At 48.2% G+C, this 22813-nt stretch overlaps 2 protein-coding genes and 1 non-coding gene across 4 annotated transcripts in view; 1 reads left to right on the top strand and 2 right to left on the bottom strand.

Moving 5' to 3' along the window:
* Nucleotides 1-16996, top strand: part of EPB41L4A (erythrocyte membrane protein band 4.1 like 4A) — a 180668-nt gene extending 163672 nt beyond the window's left edge. For both annotated transcript variants that reach the window (XM_055339443.1, XM_055339434.1), the window contains 5 exons: nt 10622-10669; nt 11235-11303; nt 12542-12652; nt 13687-13768; nt 16404-16996. In XM_055339443.1, coding sequence (XP_055195418.1) covers nt 10622-10669; nt 11235-11303; nt 12542-12652; nt 13687-13768; nt 16404-16532 — 439 coding nt within the window. In that variant the 3' untranslated portion in view covers nt 16533-16996. The remainder of the gene's footprint in view (nt 1-10621; nt 10670-11234; nt 11304-12541; nt 12653-13686; nt 13769-16403) is intronic.
* Nucleotides 16997-17145: 149 nt separating this feature from the next.
* On the bottom strand, nt 17146-19875 carry LOC129519521 (uncharacterized). The gene is made up of 3 exons (XM_055340088.1): nt 19809-19875; nt 18939-19268; nt 17146-18428 (listed from the first exon to the last, which is right to left on the bottom strand). The coding sequence occupies exons 1-3, from the start codon at nt 19873-19875 to the stop codon at nt 17938-17940; spliced, it is 888 nt and encodes a 295-aa protein (XP_055196063.1). The 3' UTR covers nt 17146-17937.
* On the bottom strand, nt 18559-18686 carry LOC129520818 (small nucleolar RNA SNORA13). Its single transcript, XR_008666679.1, has one exon. It is a non-coding gene; the product is annotated as a small nucleolar RNA SNORA13 (small nucleolar RNA).
* Nucleotides 19876-22813: the final 2938 nt, after the last annotated feature.

The raw sequence follows: 22813 nt of genomic DNA, 5'->3' as shown, positions 1-22813 counted from the left end.
ACCTCCGTCGCTTGTTCTCTTTCTTAGGGGAAAACATTTACTGTCACATTCGGTACGATGCTAGCTGTATGTAACACTGGGGAAGATCCATTCTATTTCTAGTGTAAGAATTTTTATCATGAATGAGTTTTGAATTTTGTTACAAGCTTTTTCTGCATCGGAAATGACTGTATGTGGTTTTCCTTCTTTATTCTGTTAGTGAGAATTGCAGTGATTCAGTTCTGAAGGATACATCGTGGGTTCCTGAGATAAGCCCTCAGAGTCCTGATGTATTAGCCCTTCCCTAGATTGCTGGATGCTATTTGATATTATTTTGTTAAGAAATACTGGTCTGTAATTTTCTTGTATTATCTTTGTTGGGTTTTTGGTAACCGGCTTTTACTGATCATTTAAGATAATTTGGGAAGTGTTCCCGTTTTCTCCACTTTCTGAAAGACTTAATGTAAAAACTTAGCATTATTCCTTCCTTAAATATTTGATATAATTCACCAGTGAAACCATCTCTGCCTGGAATTTTCTTTATGGAAAGTTTCCAATTACAATCTGTTTCTTGAACAGATACTGATTGATTGAGCTATCCAGATTTTTACTTGTTATGTATAGGTTCAAGAATTTGTTCATTTTATCTAAGTTGTCAAATCTTTTAGCAAAAATTAGTTCACAGTAATTCTTTAGTATCTTTTTAACATCTGTTGTAATATCACCTCTTTTATTCCTGATGTGAATAATTTGTGTTTTCTCTTAATTTTCCCCTTAAACTACGTTTTCAGAGAACTAATCTTGGGTTAGCTGATTTTATTTGTTGTCCATTTCATTGATTTCCAGTCTTTATTACTTCCTTCTGTTAATTCTCTTTTATTTGTTCTTTTTTCATGCTCTTAAGGTGACACTGATTTTAAACCTTTATCTTTTTTAAATATAAGTATGAAGTTTCAGATTTCCCCCAAGCCTATTTATAGTTTTAATTATCTCACATTTTGATAAATGTTTTCATTATCATGTAGTTCAGATTATTTTTAATGTCTTGTGATTTCTTTGACCTTAAACTTTTTTTTTAGTAGTGTATGGATTAATTTTCAAATACTAGATTTTCTAGATATCTCATGAGTATTGCTGATTTGTAATTTAATTCCATTGTGATAAAAAAGCAATCTGTAAGATTTTAGTCCTTTGAATTTTGAGACTCGTTTTATGACCTAGTGTATGATCTTTCATGATAAATGATGTGGTGGGCTTGAAAAGAATGAGTATTCTCAGGCACTGGATGCCGTCTATAAATGTCGAGTGGATCCAGTCACCTGATAGTGATGTTCAGGTGGTCTGTGTCCTTTCCGATTTCTTAGTTTACTCTTCAGTCATTGAGAGAGGGATGTTAAAATGTCCAGTAAGGATTATAGATTTGTCTGTTTTATGCTTTAGCTCTGTTCAGTTTTTGCTTCAAGTTATTTTGAAGCTCTGGTATTAGGTACCTACATATTTGCTTTTTTTTTTCCTTTTGTCTTCCCGATGAATTGACCCTTTTATCATTATGAAGTGTCTTCTTTATGCTGGTAATACTCCTTTCTCTGTGTCTGCTACACGCACACACACACACACACACGCCCAAACTCTGATGCGTACGTGTAGAGCCTTTACGTCTTTTCCATGCTCGCTGTTTGCGTGTTATATCCTCTCAATACTTTCATTTTTAGCCGCAGTACATCTTTCTATTTAGAATCAATCTCCTGATCTCTTGTAGTATAGTTAGATTGTTTTTTTAATCTAGTCTGGCCATCTCTATCTTTTAAAATCAATGTTAGTATATTTGTAGTTGCAGTTGGGGGTTGAAGTGTACCATCTTGCTCTTTTCCCTGTTTATTGAATCTGTTTTTTGTTGGTTTGTTCCTCCTTTCCTATTATATTTTGTGTTAATTGAATATTTTTTGGTACTCCACTTTACTTTTAATTAACATCTTCCCTATACTTTTTATTATTTTTTTTCTTTATTGGTTTCTCAGTGGCTTACAGTATGATTCCTTAATTTATCATAGCATGTTTAGGATTAATGCCATAATATTTTATGTAAAACTTAGAAATCTTGGAAAAATGTAGCTCCATTTATCCCCTTTGTCCTTTGTGTTATTGTCACATATCTTATTTTTGCATGTTAGTAGCCCCATGTTACAATATTTTCTTTGTTTAAACAGTAAGTTTTTTAAAAAGAATCCAAAAAAAGTTCTAGTTAATGTAGTAGACAAAGTGTCCCCTAGATATGTCCATATTAAGATATCTCCAAGACTTGGAATATTTTATGTTAGATGGCAAAGGGGAAATAGGGTCGCAGGTGGAATTAAGAATGTTAACCAGTTGACTTTCTGCCAGAAAGATTCTCCTGCATTACCCACGTGGGCTCAAAGTCATCACATGGGTTCTTAAAAAGTAGAAAAAGGGACAGAAGAGGGGAGAGAATGATTTAATTCAAGAAGAACTCAATCTGCTGTTGCTGGCTTTGAAAATGCAGGAAGGGGCTGTGAGCTAAAGAATGGTCCAGCCTCCAACATTGGAGGTGGATTTTCTCCTAGAGCCTCCAGAAAGGAATAGAGCTCTGTCGACACCTCAATTTTAGTCCAGTGAGACCTTGGTCAGACTTCTGATCCTCAAAACTGTAAGATAAGAGATTTGTGCTGTTTTAAGCCACTAATTTGAGGTAATTGGCTTCAGCAGCCCTAGAAAATGAATACAGTTACCCACATATTTACTGTTTCCCGGGTGTTCTGTTTTTTTTTCCTTTAGAGCTGACGCTTTATCGTTCCTTTAGCATCTCCTATGTACTGCAGATACATTCTCTCAGTTTTTTGTGAAAATGTTTTTATTTTAACCCTTATTTGTGGCTGATAATTTCACCAGCCGTAGGATTGCAAGTTGATGGGTTTTTCTTTCACACTTAAAAGAGGTTGTTCAGTTGTGTTCCGGTTTTGTCATTTCCGATGGGTCAGTCTTCATTCTATAGGCCCTGTGTGGAGCTTGTCTTTTTTTCACTAGCTACTTTTATGATTTTTTTTTCAGTATCTTTAGTTTTTATCTGTTTGAGTATAGTATGGCTATATGTGGTTTTCTTCGTATTTATCATTTATGTTTTTGTAATTTGATGGGTTTTTTCACCAAATTTCAGGGATTTGGGGGGCATTATTTTTCACGTTCTTTTTTCTGATCTATTCAGTCTTCCTCTTTTCTTGGGCATCCAACTGTATATGTGCTACACCATTTAGTTTTGTCCCACAAGCAAGTTTCCATTAATATTTAAAATCTTTTTTTCTCTCCTTTTAAATTTTGATCATTTCTCATGACTTGTTTTCAGCTTCATCGACTTTTTCCCCTGTGTTGTCCAGATGCTCTTAAAGCCACTCTGAACTTCATGCTTTCCTGTTCTAGAATTTTAATTTTGTTATTTTTAGACTTTTCATTTATTTGTTGAGATTTACCATCTATTAATTTATGATGTCCATATTTTCCTTTAAATTGTTACACACATTTGTACAAGATGTTTTAAATCCTTGTAGGTGAATTCCCACATTTGTGTCTTTCAAAATCTGTTTCTATTGACAATTATATTGTTTTCTAGATATTTTCTTATCTCTCTACATATATAGTCATTTTTTATTATATGCCGAAAATTTTAGGTAATATCTAGGTTTGTCTTTCTCTGAGGAGTCAAACTGTGTTCTGGCAGGCAGCTGTATTATTGTTGGCTACCCTTCTTTTTAAGATTGCATTTATTTTAGACGGAGAGTGCACACGCATGAGTGTGTACAGGAGTAGGGGGAGGGGGAGAGGAGGGGTGGGAGGGACAGCAGGCTCCATGCTGAGCCAAGCCCGGGGTGGGGCTCGATCCCAAGACCCTGAGATGATGACCTGAGCCTAAGTCAAGAGTCACCCTCTTAACGGACTGAGCCGCTGTTCTTGATCTTACTTTGTACACTTGGTTTTATGCTTTGGTAGGGTGGTGGGACTTTGGAGACTTTGTCATTAGCTTAGGATGCGTTCTTTACTTTAGGCTGGGTCCTTATCCCTAAAGCCTGGCCTTCATGGAGTCTTTTTTTTTTTTTTTTATTTACCCATGAGAGACAGAGAGAGAGAGAGAGGCGGAGACACAGGCAGAGGGAGAAGCAGGCTCCATTCAGGGAGCCCGATATGGGACTCGATCCTGGGACCCGATCCTGGGACCTGGGGTCACGCCCTGGGCGGAAGGCAGGCTCTCCACCTCAAGCCCCCCAGGCGTCCCGCCTTCGTGGAGTCTTGACTGAAGGCACACAGTGCTCAGCATGGCTTTTCCACAGCGTCAGAACACTGTTCCCTACCACTCTGTGTGCATACGCTGGACACCCTGGGGAGTGTCTCCAGCCCTAAGCCTTGCAACAGCTGCCCTCTGTTAGACCTCACCTAGTCTTACTCTGTTTATGTAGAGACGAAGTGCAGGGCACATACTCGACCAACCTTAAGGAAAACCCCATACAGACTTCTGGAGCCCCCCTTTTTTATTTTGTTTTGCACTGTGAATTCCATCCTTATCAATAGCCTCACATTCTGATCTCTGCCTCCCTGGCCTCTTGAGTTTCACTTCCCCATTACCACACTGGGAAGGAGCTCCCATGCGCAGACTGAAGCATTGGGGGTCTTGCCTTGTGCTTCCCTTGTCTCTCATATCACAGGCTTATGGTGTCTGCTGCCCAATACAAAACAGTTACTTTGTTATATTTTGTTTTACTTTATAATTCTTGAGAAAGGGTTCTTCTGATACCAGTTCCTGAGTTGTGGCCCGAAGCAGAAGTTCAGGAATACTCTTTTTGAGGTGGAGAAATAATTTCAAACTCCAGACCTGAGCTTGATGAGATCAGGCTTAACCAACTAAGCCACCCAGATGCCCCCGTAGAGAAATATCTTTAAATTGGGTATTGCTTTTATTAAATCAGCTGACATCAGAAAATAATGGCACTTTAAACTTAAAATCTTACTTACCTTTATTTTTAATTTTATCTACATGATAAAAATATAAGATCGGATAGAGGTTTATCTCAGAAAAATACAATTGTATTAGAGAACCCCATGAGGAGTTTGATGTGTATCTTCCTGGAATTTAGTTTTAAAGCAAACCATAAGGAGGTTTAGCAAATATTTGAGGTGACTGTGTAACGGAACTTGGTTGACTAACTATATAGCTGATAGGGCCAAAGTGCAGTTATAAGAGTTACAAGTGAAGAGTTACAAGTGACGTCTGTTTGAAGAGTGGTTCATTCAGAAGTTGCTCTGCGTCCTTGGAAAAAAGCAGATTGACAAAGAAGATGTTCCTAACAGGAAGAGCAATTGGAAGACTTCTGTGATGGGCTAGAGTGAGAGGCGGCTTTAGCTCAGAAGATGGTGGCAGGTAGAAATGGCGAGAAGTGGATGAAGACACATTGTGAAAGCAGTGGTGATGGATTTGGCCACTGGATGTCTTTTGAATGAATCTGCACTTTGAGGCTGATGAGTGGAGTGGGCAGGCATGAGGTCACAGTGCGGTCGGGGGACATGAGCTGGAGATGTGAGGGGAGAGAGTGTCGAGATTTTTGTTCTATTAGATTCAAGAAACCAGGTGGGCAATCGAATGGAAATGTCAAGTAGGCAACTAGATAAAGCTGTGAACACTGCAGGATGACAGTATTGGACAAGCTGGGCTCTCCTTTATTTGAGCAATGGTATTAAAAACCTGAAGTTTGTTGACAAGGAAGTCATCTGCGAGGTGCTGTTGGACCGTTGTTGGCGTTCTGGGCTCTCGTGGTAGTTGGCTGCTAAATCCCCGTGAACTCCAGCGCCATCTCTACGGATAGATAATACCTTTCTGATAAGAGTTTTGCTGAAAACTCGGGTCTGAATTCAGGTACCTGTGACATCATACTTGCAACTACAGTTACTATAAGTTCTCCAGATCATGCTTAATCCCTAGAAACACTGTAAGGTATTGATTTGTTTTCCCCCTTGAGATGAGGAGGGAAGCTGTGAAGAGAGTAGGGTGAGGCCAACTCACATGAAGACTGGGGTTTGGTTCTGTGCAAATTGAGGAACCACTACTGCTTTTTAAAAAAATGGGAGTCGTGCCTAGAGCAGCATCTGAGAAAGTAAAATTGTTCCTCACATATGCTTGCATTTGGCGTTTCCAATAGACAGTAAAGCAGTTCTCTCTCAGTTACTCCCATATTCTTGAATTCCTGCTGCGGTGTGCATAACCGTCCTCGGAGCGGTATACCTGCGGGGGGGGGGGGGGGAGAATGCTGCGGTACGTCATTCACGCATGTTTCATTCATTGTATTTGTTCTTTGATTTTTTAAATTTGCAATGAAAAGCTAGAAAATTGTGTTTATTATAAATACCAGAGGCGTACAATAGTATACAATACAAAAACCTCTCTCTCCTAAGAACCCATTGAAGTAAAATAGGGTTGGATCTCATCTACAGTCTTGAGAAGTACGGTTCCTTCCAGTACATTTTGCAGCTGCGTTGCCATGACGTCTGGTTTATGTAGCATCAGAAAACATTCATGAGGCTCTGCTTTTCTGTCAGTGGACCTTTACTCATTGGGGTGTTTGGAAGCCGCCTGGATGCGGAAACCATAGTTCTTGCAGGTTCAGCTTGGGGTGAGCGGGCGCGGGCGCCCTCTGCTGGCAACATGGTCTCACTGTGTTTACAGGAAAGTGATGCCAACGGGCCACCGGGGGTCAGGGGTTGAGCATCTGCCTTGGGCCCAGGGTGTGACCCCAGGGTCCTGGGATCCAGTCCCACGTCGGGGTCCCCGCAGGGTCCCTGCTTCCCCCTCTGCCTGGGTCTCCGCCTCTCTCTCTGTCTCATGAATAGATAAATAACATCTTAAGAAAAAAGAAAGAAAAAGAAAACTGCCAGCACGATGCAAGTGGGGGGACGTGGGTTCTGGGGCGCAGAGTCCTGTGCCTCCTGAGGTAGCAGGGCACTTTGGCAGGGGACCTCTGGGTGGCTGGCCCGTGGCTTCCCCGCATGTCCCTGCCTCTGATGCAGGGACATGGGGAGAAGGGGCAGGTTGGGCTCGCTGCGAACCAGTCTGCTCAGGACTGACGGGGAATGACGGAGATGTTTGTTAAGGGCTTAAGGTTTAAAATAAAGATGTTTCGTAAGCGTAGAGATTTCTTAGTGACATATTTTCAACTCTAATTTTCCTTTTACAGCAGTATTTAGTAGTAAGATCACAAAAATAATAACTCAAATGCTACCATGTTTATTTTTCCCATAACGTGGTGTATTGTACCCTCGAGCATCGCATGCAGTGTCCCCTAGTTAATATAACTGGAAGGCGGATGCTGAGGGGCTTGGGACATCTCGAAGGTCTGGGTGGCTCGTGGGTCAGGTGTCGTGACCTCGTGGGCCCCAGCTCCTCATTGGCTCCCTGCTCAGCAGGGGCTGTGCTTGGAAGACTCGCTCCCCTGCCCACCCCCACACTTGTCCATGGTCTCTCTCTCTTTCTCTCTCTCTAAAATAAATACATCTTTTAAAAAAATAAACCCTTTGTAGCTTTACAAAGTAGTGTTCTTATTTTAGGGTTTTGGAAGAAAGGAAGAGGCTGATTCTAAATGATATCTCATCAAACAAATTTTTCTGAAAAATGAATTATTTAAATTGGACCATTGGTATAAGGCATGGATGAGAGATGTTTTGCTTTTGAGATAATACTGGACTAATATTGGACTTCATGTGTATTTTTTATATATGTTCCATTTCCTTAGGAATTTATTTGGAGAGTTCAAGTAAAACATCTGTGTAATTAAGAAAAATGGTTGTCAAAAATCCCACAGCTTTCTAAATCCACAAAATGATGAGCTGCAGCTCATGAATCCATCCTAAATTAATGATTGAATGTGTGCAGATGTAAGCATAAAAATAATACATTCCTCATTAGTATGTTGCCTGTCTTTACATCTGTCAAATCACAGGTGGTCTAAGAATTGGAGGAAATTAGATTTTTCTATTTGTTTCTTTAGCTTTGGAACTTCTCCCTGCCCTAAAGTAGCTTGAAACTTGTGGCCATTTCAGAACTCAGTTAACTTGAATATATGACTGCTACAGATACTATAGAACTTAAACATATAGACTAAATTTCTGAATCTTTTAGAGTCAGTATTTGTGGCTGGAAGGACTCATGTTCCCATTTGGGTTAAGAAAACATTTCTGCTAATTCTTACAAGATGGGAATGTAAGGCATTGCCTCTGGAATTGCAACAATGGTAATTTTTTAAATCATGAAAATACATGTATGTTATTTTTTTTCCCTGGTAACTAAAGTTAGAAATTCCCTTGGCTAAAAATAAATCAGAAAAGATAGGTTACATATAAATAAGGTAAAATTCCGGGCAGCCGGGGTGGCTCAGCAGTTTAGTGCTGCCTTCAGCCCAGGGACTGATCCTGGAGACCCAGGATCGAGTCCCACGTCGGGCTCCCTGCATGGAGCCTGCCTCTCCCTCTGCCTCTCTCTGTGTGTCTCTTATGAATAAATAAATAAATAAATAATCCAATAATAAAAAAATAAAATAAAATTCCCTGCAATTCCAACACTGGGAAATATCCAGCATTAACCAGGTTTTCTGTGTATTGTTCACCTTCACCCCCTCCCGCCGCCGTCTGGAGGCTGCGGGGGCAGGCACGTCCCACTTGCCCCTCTGCTTTTCCTCCTTTTCTCTTTCTCCTTCCTCGAAGCACCTGGTTTTGAAACTCATGCCACTTGTCGTAACTCATCAGCTGTGCCCTGGGTCCCTTCCTTCCTTCTTCTAAGATTTCGTTCCTGCCTTCTCTCATTCTTTCCAGCCCTGTCCCATTATCCGCATAATGTCCACATAACGGATCTTTCCAGAAACCTGGCCTCGCGGCTCCTCGGTCAACCTTTGACCAGCCACCTCTAGTCTGGGCCGGTGCCCCCGCCGTGGGATGTTGGGACACATTTTTGCGTGTCGTGCTGGGGAGGTCTGTAGTGTCCTTGGGGAGACACAGGTGCTGCTGGTCATCCTGCGACGCCCAGACGGTTTCCGTAGCAAAGAACACATGACCCGAATGTCACTGGCGCTGAGGCTGAGGAGCCGACCCAAGTCAGACAGCCTCACTGTTGCCTCCTTCAGAGGTAAATTGATTATCAGTAGGATGGCTCTGTCACCGAGCTCAGATGTCGCACTTCCCATTACTGGGGACCTTCTGAGAGCGTCCCATGCTGCTGCCGAGTTAGAACAGAATCTTGCGTCTGGGAATGGGCTGGATAGCCTAGTGCTTTGCCAGCACCACCTCCTCTGGCAGAGTCTTTAATGGGCCGGAGGATCACACCAGCCAGATAGAGGAAAGGCAGGTTCCTTACAGAAAATCCTTCCAAAGAAGCATTTTTTACACAGATTTTTTAAGCATATAGTTTTATTTTAGAACATCAGCATTTAACAATGGCACGTTTTATATGTTTGGGACCAAGGCTTCATTCTTTCCTCTTATCTTATGTATTTTGATTCCTTTTGACTTGATTAAAAGACCTTTACAATTTTTTTTCCCCACAAAGGGGGGAAAAACCCAAAACCCCACTTAGTCTATTTAATTGCTAGAAAATTGGCTCATTGTGTTCTGTGGGCTCAGGAAGCCCTACCAGAATGCCTCAGTGGTGCCTCAGTAACCGAGAAAAATGAAATCAATGATAATATCGTATGTTGAAAGTGGTACTGAGCCCCAAAATGCTGATAGAGATTATGAAGGTAAAATCCACCAGACAGAGCACAGCAGTGGCTCTGCAAACCTCCAGGCCTTTTAATTGTTAGGGTTTGGGGTCCTTTCTTTGGGCCTTGGCTCTGTTGAAAGGATGAACAAAAGCTTATCGTTTTCTCAGTAGGAAAGAAACAGTGGCAGTGACCATGGATTTCTAGTATTTGTTGCTCTTACGAGGAGGGTGACGCATGCGTGCTGACTTCAGACTTCTCCTCCAAGGGCCTTAAAAGTAGGGTTATAATTTCCACTCAAGTGGTTTTTGGAGAAGAGACTGGTGGGGCACATAGGGAGATGGAGAAACACCGAGGGTGACCATATGAGCCACGCACAGGTGCCGGCGTTCCTGGGGCCTCGCCTTGGCCCAGAAACCCGACGTCAGTGGTAGGAGGAAAGGTGGGTCCGGGGCACCGTTGGCAGGCCTGGCCGGCCCATGTCCTTTCCCTGTGGTCGCTGCTGCTTCTGGGGAACCCCAGATCATGTTGGGAATCTTTCTACATGAGTAGAATCAGGAGGAGTTCTTTGCCTTTCCTTAGAGATAGCCCGAAGGAGCAGGAACAGGCCCTGAACCATCGTCACCTCACCCCAGAGGTATGGGTGCTCCCAAAGTTCGGGACTCTCATCCACTAAAGCCCTGGCTGGTGTTCCTGTGACTGTCCTAAAGCGGAGCTAGCAGACGAATGATGCGGCACCGTGTTCTATCCCACATTGGCCCTCCCCGCCCCGTCCTGCCCTGGCTGGTCCCAGCTGACACCGTCACCATCGGCAGACTCTTCGTGTTGCTCTGCTAGCGTTAGCTGTGAGGTCGTTAGATGAAGCATGTTTGCAGACACGAGTCGTGCTTTTCTGTTTATAGGAGGAGCCCCGATATCCAGGCGAAAGAAGAGTTATGGAAGCACATTCAGTAAGTACTGTCGTTCTCTTGTTATTATTGTTTTATGACCTGGGTAGTGTCATGGCGTGGAGGGCAGCCTGTGGCTGAGGCCCGTCACGTACTCTTCACTGCCGTCACCGTAGGGATCCCGCACTCTGCTGGTGCCTTCCATGCCGGCGGCCCCCATCGGTAGCTCCAAGGCCTCCTCTCCTGGACCAGTTAGCCTCATGGGCTTCAGACACGCCAACAGTGTACAAATAAATACCAAGGAAAAGAGATTCAGAAGGAAAAAATATGCCTACCACGGGGGAGAGAAGCAGATCTCTTGTAGGGAGGCGATGGGTGGAGAGGCATCTACATTCTAAATATAGGAAAACTGGGAAAAAGGTAGAAGAGCTACAAAAAAGGTTTCCCCCCATTTTTCCTTGAAGACATTCTAGTTTTTTAAGTCTTTGTTCCTGGCTTATGTTTCTGTTAGTTTTACTAATGTGTTTTGGGACAAGATTAGGAAGGGAAAACTCATCTGCCTATTATGAAAGTTACTAGTATTCGTGTCAGTATCATAACCTTAATTTTCTTGCTCATTTCCTTCTAGAAAGGAACTCGTGGACCCTTCTGGATTGTCTGAAGAACAACTAAAAGAGATTCCGTATACTAAAGTAGAGTGCGTATGTCTTTGAAAATCTTTCCACAGGAGTTTTATCAATACTGATAAGTGAATGATCCATTCTGACTCGTCAGTGGTGTTCTGTGCAGTGCTGTAATACGCCTTTGCATTTTAACTAAAATTAGAACTCTAGGGAGGAAAGGGGGTATTACAGCTGATTGTTGTTCTGTACTACAGCCCCTGTCGCACCCCCCCCCATCAGCTGCCTGTTTGTGGGGTAGCTCCAGAGGGGCTGTTGATGATCAATGTCCGTTTTAAAATTAAAAAAGGAGGGGAACCCTGGGTGGCGCAGCGGTTTGGCGCCTGCATTTGGCCCAGGGCGCGATCCTGGAGACCCGGGATCGAATCCCACGTCAGGCTCCCGGTGCATGGAGCCTGTTTCTCCCTCTGCCTATGTCTCTGCCTCTGTGTGTGTGTGTGTGTGTGTGTGTGTGTGTGTGACTATCATAAATAAATAAAAAATTTAAAAAAAAATTAAAAAAAATTTAAAAAAATTAAAAAGGAAAGATTTCTTGAGGCAGTCCTTGATTGGGAACAGTGTTCCTTCTTACTCATCACTATAATGCCTGGAGAATCACGCTGGCCACAAATCCCATCGGATGGGCCCAGTTTTAGATCGAGCACACTGGACATGCTTCCTGGAAGCCTGACAGGTCTCCCAGGCAGTGTAGGGTGAGGCATACGATGACCCGCTGGCTGAGCAATGGTGGGATGCTACTTCATTGCTTTATGTCCTGCCGTGACTGTACTGGCCTCCTGCTCTGGTCAAATGGCAGGTGTATGCACCCTCCCCGGCTCCCCCTCCTACCTCCTTGTCTTTAGGCCAGACATTGAATTCTTAATAACAGTTAGGACAAGGACCAACCTTTATGGTAGGAATGCCATTTGTCTGCATTGTAGGTTTTTTTTCTTCTTCCATTGTAGGTTTTTTTTCTTCCATTGTAGGTATTGGAAAAAATTCCAACTGTAGGGAAGTTTCATTACAATTTTTTTTTCATTGAAACACACACACACGTACAAATACTCAAGTTTCACTTTCAAGTGTGGTCAAAGGAGCAGCTTTCTACTGTTAGCTTGGGAAATTTAAGTCACTTAGGCTTTCCAAATGCAGAGGGATCAAATTCTTTTTAAACTCTCAAGGTCTTATTCCTTTGTGGTTTCCATATGAAGTGAAAATTCCAAATTACCCTGTTCTGACGCATGGCCTGTTTTCACATTTCTGGTTGCTTGTTCAGGACTCAAGGCGATCCAGTCCGCATCAGGCATTCCCATTCTCCTCGAAGCTACCGCCAGTATCGCCGGTCCCAGTGTTCAGATGGAGAGCGGTCTGTCCTCTCGGAGATGAAGTAAGTGGGCAAACTTGCGTATGTCATCACCTGCATGGCTCCAGCTCCAGAGCAGCACAGCATCATGGGACTTTCCGCAATGATGGAAATGTTCTGTGTCTGCAGCTGTTATTTGAAAGGTGGCGAGTGTGACTGAGAAACTGAAAATTTAGTATTATCAATTTGAATTAAGTTTAAATAGCCCCGTGTGGCTAGTGGCTACCATGTTGGATGGCACAGATCTAGACCATACTTAGGCTAAATCATGGCACCTCCACGGTGTGCACTGCAACTTCTAGAAAAAAAAAAAAAAAAATATATATATATATATATATATATATGAACTATTCTGTTACAAATAATGCATCCTTCTTTGAGAGAAGCGGCATATGTTTCTTTTTGAGCTGATAACATTTTCTGTTACTACAGCAGATATGCAGTGATTTCTTTGTGTTTAGTCTTCCTGTTGAGGAAAGTGGCCATATCTCACCATATAGTCACAATAGGTGGCATATTATAAATGAATGTATTATTGAAGTAACTTTGCATCAGGTACTTGGTATTGTTGGGTAGGAATATGAATCATTGAACTCTGAATTAAGGCTCAAAATTTTAGTAAATATCAATAGGTTGCAAGACAGGCTAACCCAGCAGAGAGGTAGAGGCCAGGTTTTGTGTATTTTTTTTTTGTTTGTAAAATGTAGAGCATGGCTATTTATAGCTCCATGGTTTTATAGAAAAAGGATAAATGGCCAAGAAAATGCTTCTGTGGAAACAAACAAAAACCATTTAAACATGTCACAGTAACAAAAGCACAAGGGAACCACACCTATTTGTTCTTGGTTCTTCTGTTTATTTGCTGTGATTTGGGGCAAGTTACTTGACCTGCTCAACTTAATCCAAAAGCTCGGCCCGCCCCCTCAGTAAACCATGGTGGCCGGCCCTGGAAGGGATACGAAGGGGTGTAGAACGTGCTGTCCCGTCACCACCTTCCAGCTCTGCTCGGGATTCATTAATTCTATCTAATCATTAATTCTGAAACAAATTCTCTGCAGTTCAAAAACCGAACTGGTACCCCCACTTCCTGTGACCCGTTCTTCAGACGCTCAGGGTTCCGGTGGTTCCACGGTTCATCAGGTTGGTCAAATGTTTTAAGGTGTTTGTACCGATGACAATTTTTCAGAAGCACTTTTCTGAAAGTTCTTGGGGACGTAGGGCAATGAATCTCAGACTCCAGTGAGAGCCGGTAATTCTTTTTTAAAGTTTATTTATTCATGACGGGGGGGGGGGCAGGTAGAGACACAGGCAGAGGGAGAAGCAGGCTCCATGCAGGGAGCCTGATGTGGGACTCGATCCCGTGTCTCCAGGATCAGGCTCCGAGCTGAAGGCGGCGCTCAACTGCTGCGCCACCTGGGCTGCCCTGAGAGCCTGTAATTTTATGAGAAGTACATTTTAAGCACGTACAACTGTTTCTCTCCCGTAAAAATGCATGTAAGCACATACATAGTTTTCTATGTAAACTCAGGGGGTTTATGGACAACCTAAGAAAGAGGTTTATGGACAACCTAAGAAAACCGACTCCGCCATACTCGTCGTACGCTACCCGTTGTTTCTCCTGATTTGTTTTGTCATTGACTGAGCAGGGACAGAAAGCCGATGCTAATTTGCTAGGTTCCCTGGGAAGAGATGCAGAGATGGAGGTCCGCCTGGAGGAAGTCTGTTGGAAAGCTCCTAGGATCAACACTTGGGAAGCGAAAGGCCAGGGTTGAGGTGTGTGGCACAAGGAGCTCTAGCGCTGACACGGCCCATCCAGGGCCCCCACCTGGACACAATGCTGCTGGGCCTTTGCATAATCACACTCCCCACGTACCAAGTCCCTGGAGAAAGGGTGCCAGGTGGAGGCCGTCTTCAGCGGAGTCTCGTTCCTTGGAAGAGCTCAGGACTTAGCTGTATGGAGCCAGCACTCCCCGCCACGGTGGACGGATGCCTCCGTCCAGGTGGATATCTGGGTGCTCGGTCATCTCCTCCACTAGTCTGCCTCACTTTAGATTAGTCTGGGACAGCTAACAGGTTGTCCAAATCATTCATTCAAGTCGATAATCTTTTAAGAATTTATATTCAGGGTCAGTGGTTTACGGTTTGCATTCAGAGGGACTGGCATTTGTCTCCTTGTCTGACTTGTAGGACTGTGGACAAAATGTCTAACTTCTAAGCTTCAGTTTTTGTGCAGTGAAGGTAAATAACCTGTTTAGGCTTACTGTGAGGATTTTTCAGGACTTTTTGTCTTAGAACTTTGGATTCAATACTAATAAGGATTTTATTTTATTGTAGTTTTGCTTTTCCAACTACTCTGGACTCCGTCATCACCGACACTTAAGAATCTTAAGACACTTATGCACATTCATAGACTAACTCTCACTTTGCTGAATACAAGAGCGGAGCCCAGGCACCTCCATCAGTGGCTCTCTGCTTGAGCTGCTCGGTCACCTGACTGAATGCCACAGACATCCCGCGCACAGCTGGGATGATGGGGCGTAGTCTGCCAACTGGTCTACAGGCTAAGTGCAGTCTTTTTGTACAGCCCAGGAGCTAATAATGGCTTTGACGTTTTTTTTTTTTAAAAGATTTATGCAGAGAGAGAAGCAGGCTCCATGCAGGGAGCCCGACATGGGACTCGATCCCGTGTCTCCAGGATCACACCCCGGGCTGCAGGCAGCACCAAACTGCCGCACCACTGGGGCTGCCCTGGCTTTGACATTTTTAAAGGGTGGTTTTTAATAAGGGACCAGGGCCGAGGGGGGAACAGGGAACAACGAGCAGATGTAGCCCAGTCTGGCCCTTCTCAGTAGAGGGTTTGCGGACTCCTGGCCTAGACACGGAACACAGAAGTGCACCAGCAAAGTCTAAGTATTCGGTAGGCATTACAGAGAAACGAAGGGCGCGTCAGGTCAGCAGGTGACCTCCCCTAGAGACCGTGGTGGAAAACTGACCTTGCAGTGGGAGCCACCCCGGGGCGGGGGGGATCGTGAGACAGAGCCCTGTGTAAAGGGAGTTTGGGCTGAAGACCACTGTGGCCTGAGCGGGGTGGGCAGGAGCCAGGCTTTAGACACCAGAGTGTGGATTTTTACTCTGTGCCAAAGGGAAACCCCACTCCAGTTGCCCCGTGGAGAAAGATCTCCACAGGGAAGCAGGAAAATCCCATTTCTTCTTCCTGCCGCGGTGCCCGAGTTGTGGTGGTGGCGCGGCCTGTCCATGCCTCGCCTCTCGCAGCGACTGTAGAAGCCGCGCGACTGGGCTCCGGATTCCCTGTACTTCTTGGAGATCCGCTGGCAAAGGACAGGTGCTGTGCACTGACGCACAGCTGGTGCTGGTCGGGGGGGGGGGGGGGGGGGGGCGGGACACCTGCCACGTTGCTGGTCCCCTCCCCACTGGCTCCCTGCAGGGCTCTTCTCTGATTATCTAGACATCACGCCCTAGAATGCCCTGGATTCCGCCTTGGAGCTTAGTTTAGGAGGAACCAGAGAACTGACACCCACCTGGTACAACACACAACCGGTTCCCCTGCACTATTACGTTACCAGGTTCCACCTGGAAAGATTTAAACCACCTTCACGTTGTTGTAACTAGAGCATTTGTTGAACAGCTTTTGACTGTGAAGCTGAACTATTTTGTGGTCTGAGGTCTTAAGTGTAAGAAAAGCTTGATTTCTGAAATGTATTAATAAAGTTGGTTTTTGCTGTTTTTCCCCTCTGAACCCTCTATTTCCTTCTAGGCAAGGAACGGATCTAAGGACAGCCTGATGGAGGGGAAATCTCAGACCCCTACGAGCAACCTGGCTGGAAAGCACACAGCCAAGACTGTGAAAACTGTCCAAGCTTCCTGCCTCAGGACGGAGACCTGATGCCGGGGAAGGGCCTGGCCCTGAGGGGTGGCCGCCTTACTTCCCAACCATGAATCCAGGATCCACATCCTCTTGGACCTGCAAGGTTTCATCAGAAAGACTGAACCTGTTGCATCTTTTAAAGTCCAAGCAGCCTGTATGTGCTGGAAGCCTTTACTGGGGAACTCGGACAGGCTTGGGAGCTCCTTCACTGGATGCCCTGTTCTTCCTGGAAACCACCAGCACCTTGCGGCCACCAGCGAGGGCAGAGGCCTCGGTTGAAGCTCTGGACACTGGTGTGCGGCTGGTGCTACAGGACGCACCACCTGTGAACTGTAGGTGGGTCTTGGCCTGTGCGCGGATGTACCGACATCCCCTTTGGGCTGCAGAGGCCTCGGCCAGATAACTGTTCTCGTGATACTGTGTGTGGCGTGGAGCCCCACCGGTTATTTGCAAATGTATAAAGCTTTGAGTGTTGCTTTTAATTTCCAGTGTCCTTGTGTTTTCAGAAGAGAATGTGTGGATCAGTTGACCTGAGCTCAGACCTAGCCCCGGTCACAAGTGGTTCTCCGCCCCGGGACCCCCAGACTAGTTCCTTGGGAAGGGGCTGTCCCAGGGAGTAGGAGTCATCCTGCAGGACGTCCGTCGTCCGTCCGTCCCCCCCCCCCCCACCTCCGGCTACCCCAACAGGAAACCCTCTCCTCCCGTCCCTGCACCTGTGCTTTGGAGCCCACTCTCCCACCTAAAGAAGCCAACTCTCAGGCCACAGATCCCTCGCCAGCTGTCCCGCTCCCTGAAGTGTCTAGGCTTGGACCCCCACTGCTCCAGCACAGCCCCTGCTGAACTACCTTGTCCCCACACCCCAGCGGGGACTTTGGGGCTGCTTTGCGACATCTGACCTGTGGGCTCTCATGGTTCCTATGGTTCTGACCACCTACCTCGCCAGCCGGGCTCCCAGTCCGGTCCCTCTGGGTGCATCTCCCTTGTGCCACAGCCCCACGTGGATCTCCCAAAGGCAATCCTAATTCCCCTGCTTTAAAATGCTGCTCCGGCTGGACTCAGGACCCGTGGCTGTGACCACGCACGACCACACACCAGTCCCTGACCCCGTTACAGTCCGGGCGAGCTTTGCCCCCCGAGCCTCCTCTCCCGGCGTCACCGCCCTGGTCCAAGGGGCCGGCCGCCGGCCTCCTGCCTCCCGGCGGGCCCACTGCAACCATGTCCTGACTTCCCCTCGGTCAGCCATCTCCGGAGGGCGGGCCCCTCCCCTCCCCGTCCAGGCTCGGAGCGCCGCGGGCCCCCAACAGCCATCCTCCGGGCTCCTCCGGGGCGCGTAGGGGCGAAACGACGGCGGTCACGGGCCGGCTGCCCTGCCAAGGGGACTGGCGCCGTCGGGCTCACGCGCTTGCTCAGGGGTCGTCCTCGGTCAACTGCAGGGGCCGGTGCCACGAGGGGAGTCTGTCCGTGACGCCATTCCGGCCGCTCCTCCCGAAGGCAGGCCGGTTTTGCTCACCCGCGCGTTCCCACTTCCTAGTATGTTACTGGAAAACTCAATAAATCCTTTGAACGCTCTCGGGCTACTCGCTCCTGCAAAGCGAGTGCCGAGGGCCCGCGGCCTACCCCCCGGGACACTCCGGACGCAGCGACCGTGACCCGCGCCGACCCCGTGTCTCCCGGGCCTCGCGGCCTTCCCTACGGGCTCCAGCCGCGCGGAAGTCGCGGGGGGCGGGGGGGACGGACACACACACCCGGTTTCCCTTCGGGGTTTTGGTGAAAATGCTCTTTGCCGGTGGTCAGGCAGCCACGAAGCCGAGCGGCGCGAGGACACGTTTATTCGCAGGCCGCGTGCGGTGCGGTGCGGTGCGCTGGTCGGGGCCGCGGCGTCAGCTCGCCCCACCTCTCCTCTCCGCCGACTCCCTGGAACGCAAAAGGTAAAGGTCAGCGGAAGGGCGCGTGTCCGCCTCCCACGCCGCCCGTCAGGCCGCAGGCGCGGCACCAACGCAGGGACGCGCGACCCGACCACGAAGACGCGGGCCACGTGGGCGCGAACTGTGACCGGGCGGCGCGCGCCCCAGACCCGCGGTCCGGGCAGGAAGCGCCGCCAGGGGCTTGCTTTACGCCTTTTCTGACACCGCGTTCACCAGTTTCCGAAGGTGAACGGGCAACACAAAGGCCGCGGGCGGAACCCCGCGCGGGACGGCCGCGCACTCACCTGCGGCGCCCCACGCTCCGCGGCGCTCCTGCCCGTGCGCGCCCGACCCGCCCTCCCCCTCCCCCCTCCCCCCCCCCCCCCCCCGGGGCCTCCTGCGGGCCCGGGACTCGCGGAGCCGGAGCCTCCGGGCGCAACACGCCCGCCACCCCGGGCCCAGAGACAGGAAGGGCCGCGCGCCGTTCCCACAATGCTTTTCTACGACCGGAAGGGCCCACCGTCCGGGGCGCGCGGGGGGGACGGACTGTACCACTGGCCGCCAAGTGCTCGCGAGACGCAGCGGTGGGCGCGCGGGTTTAGGGCCCCGGGATGGGCAGTGCGGCGGGGCTCCGGAGGAAGGAGCACCGGGATTGGCGGGGGGCCGGGCTTCCGGGAGGAAGCAGGACAGGGACTGGCTGGGGGCCAGGAGGAAGAACAGGAACAGGCGGGAGCGGGGCTCCGGAGGAAGGACGACAGGGATTGGCCGGGGGCCGGGCTCCGGGAAGAAGGAAGACAGGGATTGGCGGTGGGGCGAGACTCGGGAGGAAGACCGGCGTTGGGGCGGGGCCCTAGGAGGAAGGAGGACAGGGATTGGCGGTGAGGCGGGACTTCGGGAGGAAAAAGGATAGAGATAGGCAGGAGGGCAGGACACCGGGAGAAAGGCGTACAGGAATTGGCGGGGGGCGGGGCTCCGGGAGGAAGGAGGACAGGGGTTGGCGGGGAGGCGGGGCTCCAGGAGGAGGAAGAAGGGGGCAGGGCTACGGGAGGAAAGGGGAGGGGCTGCGGGCGGAAGGAGGAAAGGGGCGTGGCCCCGGAGGAAGGCTGGCGGTGGGGCGAGGCTCCGGGAGGAGGGAGGAAGGGGGCGGGGCCCCGGGAGGAAAGAGGAAGGAGCATACACACTGGTGGTGGGACAGGGATCCGGAGGACGGAGGAAAAGGGCAGGGCTCCTGGAGGAAGCAAGGCGGGGGGCGGAGCTCCAGGAAGGGGGGGTGGGCCAAGGGGTCCCTACAGCCCCTGTACGCTAGTCACCCCGTGCTTCAGCCCAGAGAGGTGGTCCTCAGTGTGCTCGGCGTTCTCTGTCCCGGGTCAGTACACAGAGGTGTCCCCACTGTGGTCGGCGTCCTCAGTCCCCGGGTCAGCACACGGGGCGTCCTCACTGTGGTCAGCGTCCTCCATCCTCCGGGGTCAGCATACAGGATGTCCCTGCTGAGGTTGGGGACCTCCGTCCCCCAGGTCGGCACACGGGGTGTCCCCGCTGTGGTGGGCGTCCTCCGTCCCCGGGGCTGATACAGGGTGTCCCCGGTGTGGTCGGCGTCCTCCGTCCCCCGGGTCAACACACGGAGGTGTCCTCACTGTGGTCCGCGTTCTCCGTCCCCCGGGTCAGCACATGGAGGTGTCCTCCCCCCCCCCCCCAGGGCCCGTGGTCTGCGGGAGCTGCAAGTGGCGCCCCCAGGGCAGAGCGTCGTGCTGTCCGGGCGGGCAGGCCGGTCATCAGGGAGCGAGCGGGCCGAGGGTCCGTGGGGCCCGCAGCAGCGGCAGGCCCCGCCCTCGGCCTGGGCATCAGGTGTGCAGGAGTCGGGCGGTCGGCGACGTTGTCCGGGTGACCGAGGCTGAGCGCGGACAGGCTGGCTCGGGCCGGTGGGTGCGCGCCGCGGGCTCCTCCGCAGCGGTTCCGGCCGCCGAGACGGACAGAAGCACCGGGTAGGCTCCGGGGTGCGGGAAGCGACACGGCGTCGACGCCGGCTCGTGAGCCGCTCGGCCGGGACACGTGGCAGCGACGCATGCGCCTGCCGCCCGCCGTTTCCGCTCTCCGGGGCCCGCGCCCAGGGGTAAGGGAGCTTCGGGTGGGGCAGCGGGAGGCGGGATCCTGGGCCGAAGGGTCCGCGGCGATGGCCGCGAGAGGAGAGCAGAGCGTATCGGGTGGCTCGTGGCCCCGTGAGCCTCCCGCGCGGAACGGACACGGCAGCGAGGCGAGCCCGCGGCTGCGGCGCCCGCGCACACCGACCTGGGGGCGCGCCCCGCACGGAAGTGCCCTCACAGACCCAGGAGTGCACCCCGCACCGGAAGGGCCCCCTCACACCGACCTGAGAGCGCACCCCGCACCGGAAGTGCCCCCTCACAGAGCCGGGAGCGCCCCCCGCACCGGAAGTGCCCTCACAGACCCAGGAGTGCACCCCGCACCGGAAGGGCCCCCTCACAGACCATGTACACAATGGAATATTCCTCAGCCATTAGAAACGACAAATACCCACCATTTGCTTCGACGTGGATGGACCTGGAGGGTATGATGCTGAGTGAACTACAAACATTATATGAAGGACAAACATTGTATGGCCTCATTCATTTGGGGAATATAAAAAATAGTGAAAGGGGAAAGGAGAGAAAATGAGTGAAAATATCAGTGAGGGAGACAAAACATGAGAGACACCTAACCCTGGGAAACGAACAAGGGACAGTGGAAAGGGAGGTGGGCCGGGGGGTTGGGGTGACTGGGTCATGGGCACTGAGGGGAGCACTTGATGGGATACACTGGGTGTTATATGTTTGCGAATTGAACTTCAATTAAAAAAAAAAAAGCAGAAAGAAAGAAAGGAATGTCCCCCTCAAAAAAAATTAAGAAAAAAATAAATGTACTAATTTAGAAGGATGTGCAAAAAAAAGGTCCTGCTGAATTCTGGCCCATAGGCCCCTCCTATCTGAACCGCTGACAAGTACATTGCTTTCTCTTTCATCCAGAACCTTAATATGCGAATGAGTTAACAATTACTGATAGGGTGTCTGCACAATGCTATGGATTATCTTCCCGAAATTCCCGATTTAAATTAAAATTTAATGATTTGTATTCAGGTCATTTTAAGAAAAGAAAATTCTAAGTAGTTGTAGACATTCTAACTAAAGTGCTTGTTGAACTAGTTAATGAGCAATACCTTCATATTTTAAGTGTGCATCTGTTGAATGCAAAGTTTAAAAAAAGGAGCAAAGTTTATCCAATTGCCTCATTTAAAATTTCATACTCCAATGTTGTGTGTCTTTGAAGGATTCAGAAAAGAAATTAAAGGGTTGTACATATTGAAAAGGATGGTAAACTGAGCAGGCACTGGGTTGTGCTTATGAGGATGTAACTATAATTTATATTCATTTGCATGTCTAGATTTAAAGTCAATTAAGAAGACACTTTCATTATATGTCTAATTTATGCTTCTTATGGAAAGTAAAATGATAATAGAGGTGACTTCCAAACCCATACTGAAGAGTTCCATATGGGTTTTCTATAAAATAATGAAGTCACTTTATTTATTTAATTTTTTAAAAGGTTTTATTTATTTGTTCATGAGAGACAGAGAGAGAGAGAGAGGCAGAGACACAGGCAGAGGGAGAAGCAGGCTCCATGCAGGGAGCCCGATGTGGGACTCCATCCCGGGTCTCCAGGATCAGGCTCTGGGCCAAAGGCAGACGCTCAACCACTGAGCCACCCAAGCATCCCTGAGGTCAATTTAAATTTGAGTCTGAAATTGACCTGTCATAATATCAATATAATTTTAAGCTGATGTAGAAGATATCCATTGCTCCTGGAGAGGTTCATCTGTATTTTCAAATGTTTGTGTGTCACATGTTTATTCCATTACCAGTATCAGGTAGTATATTTTCTGGTTTTGCTAAACCATGGACTATGGTAATTTATGCTACAATTCATGTTTACTTATGATGTCATTGGGAAGCAACTGAACAAAGTGGTTAAACGTGCTGGTTCTGAGAAGATAGCCCTGAATACAGATGCCTTCTCCTCCACTTACTAGCCATGTAAACTTAGATAATGGAATCATTGTAATAATAATTACCATAGGGTTGTTAGGATAAGGTAAAATAGTCCTTACTATTCTGTCTGGTTTACAGAACTCCTAAACAAATATTAGTGGCTGATACTGTTAATTTAGTATATGTGCTGCCGAAGCGAGCACGCCGATGCTGTTGTTATTGCTATTATTACTCTGTCAGTTCCCATAGATAAAAAAGAAAAAAAATACTTTTGTTATAAGACTAGAGCCTATAAAAAGAGCTGCTATGGAAAAATTGGTGAGTAATGCATAAATTGGCCAAATTTTATGGTAAGAGA

This window comes from Nyctereutes procyonoides, unplaced genomic scaffold, assembly GCF_905146905.1.
Source record: "Nyctereutes procyonoides isolate TBG_1078 unplaced genomic scaffold, NYPRO_anot_genome, whole genome shotgun sequence".
Classification (NCBI taxonomy): Eukaryota; Metazoa; Chordata; class Mammalia; order Carnivora; family Canidae; genus Nyctereutes; species Nyctereutes procyonoides.
The sequence above is the reverse complement of the archived record's forward strand: the minus strand, read 5'-3'. Positions and strand labels throughout refer to the sequence as shown.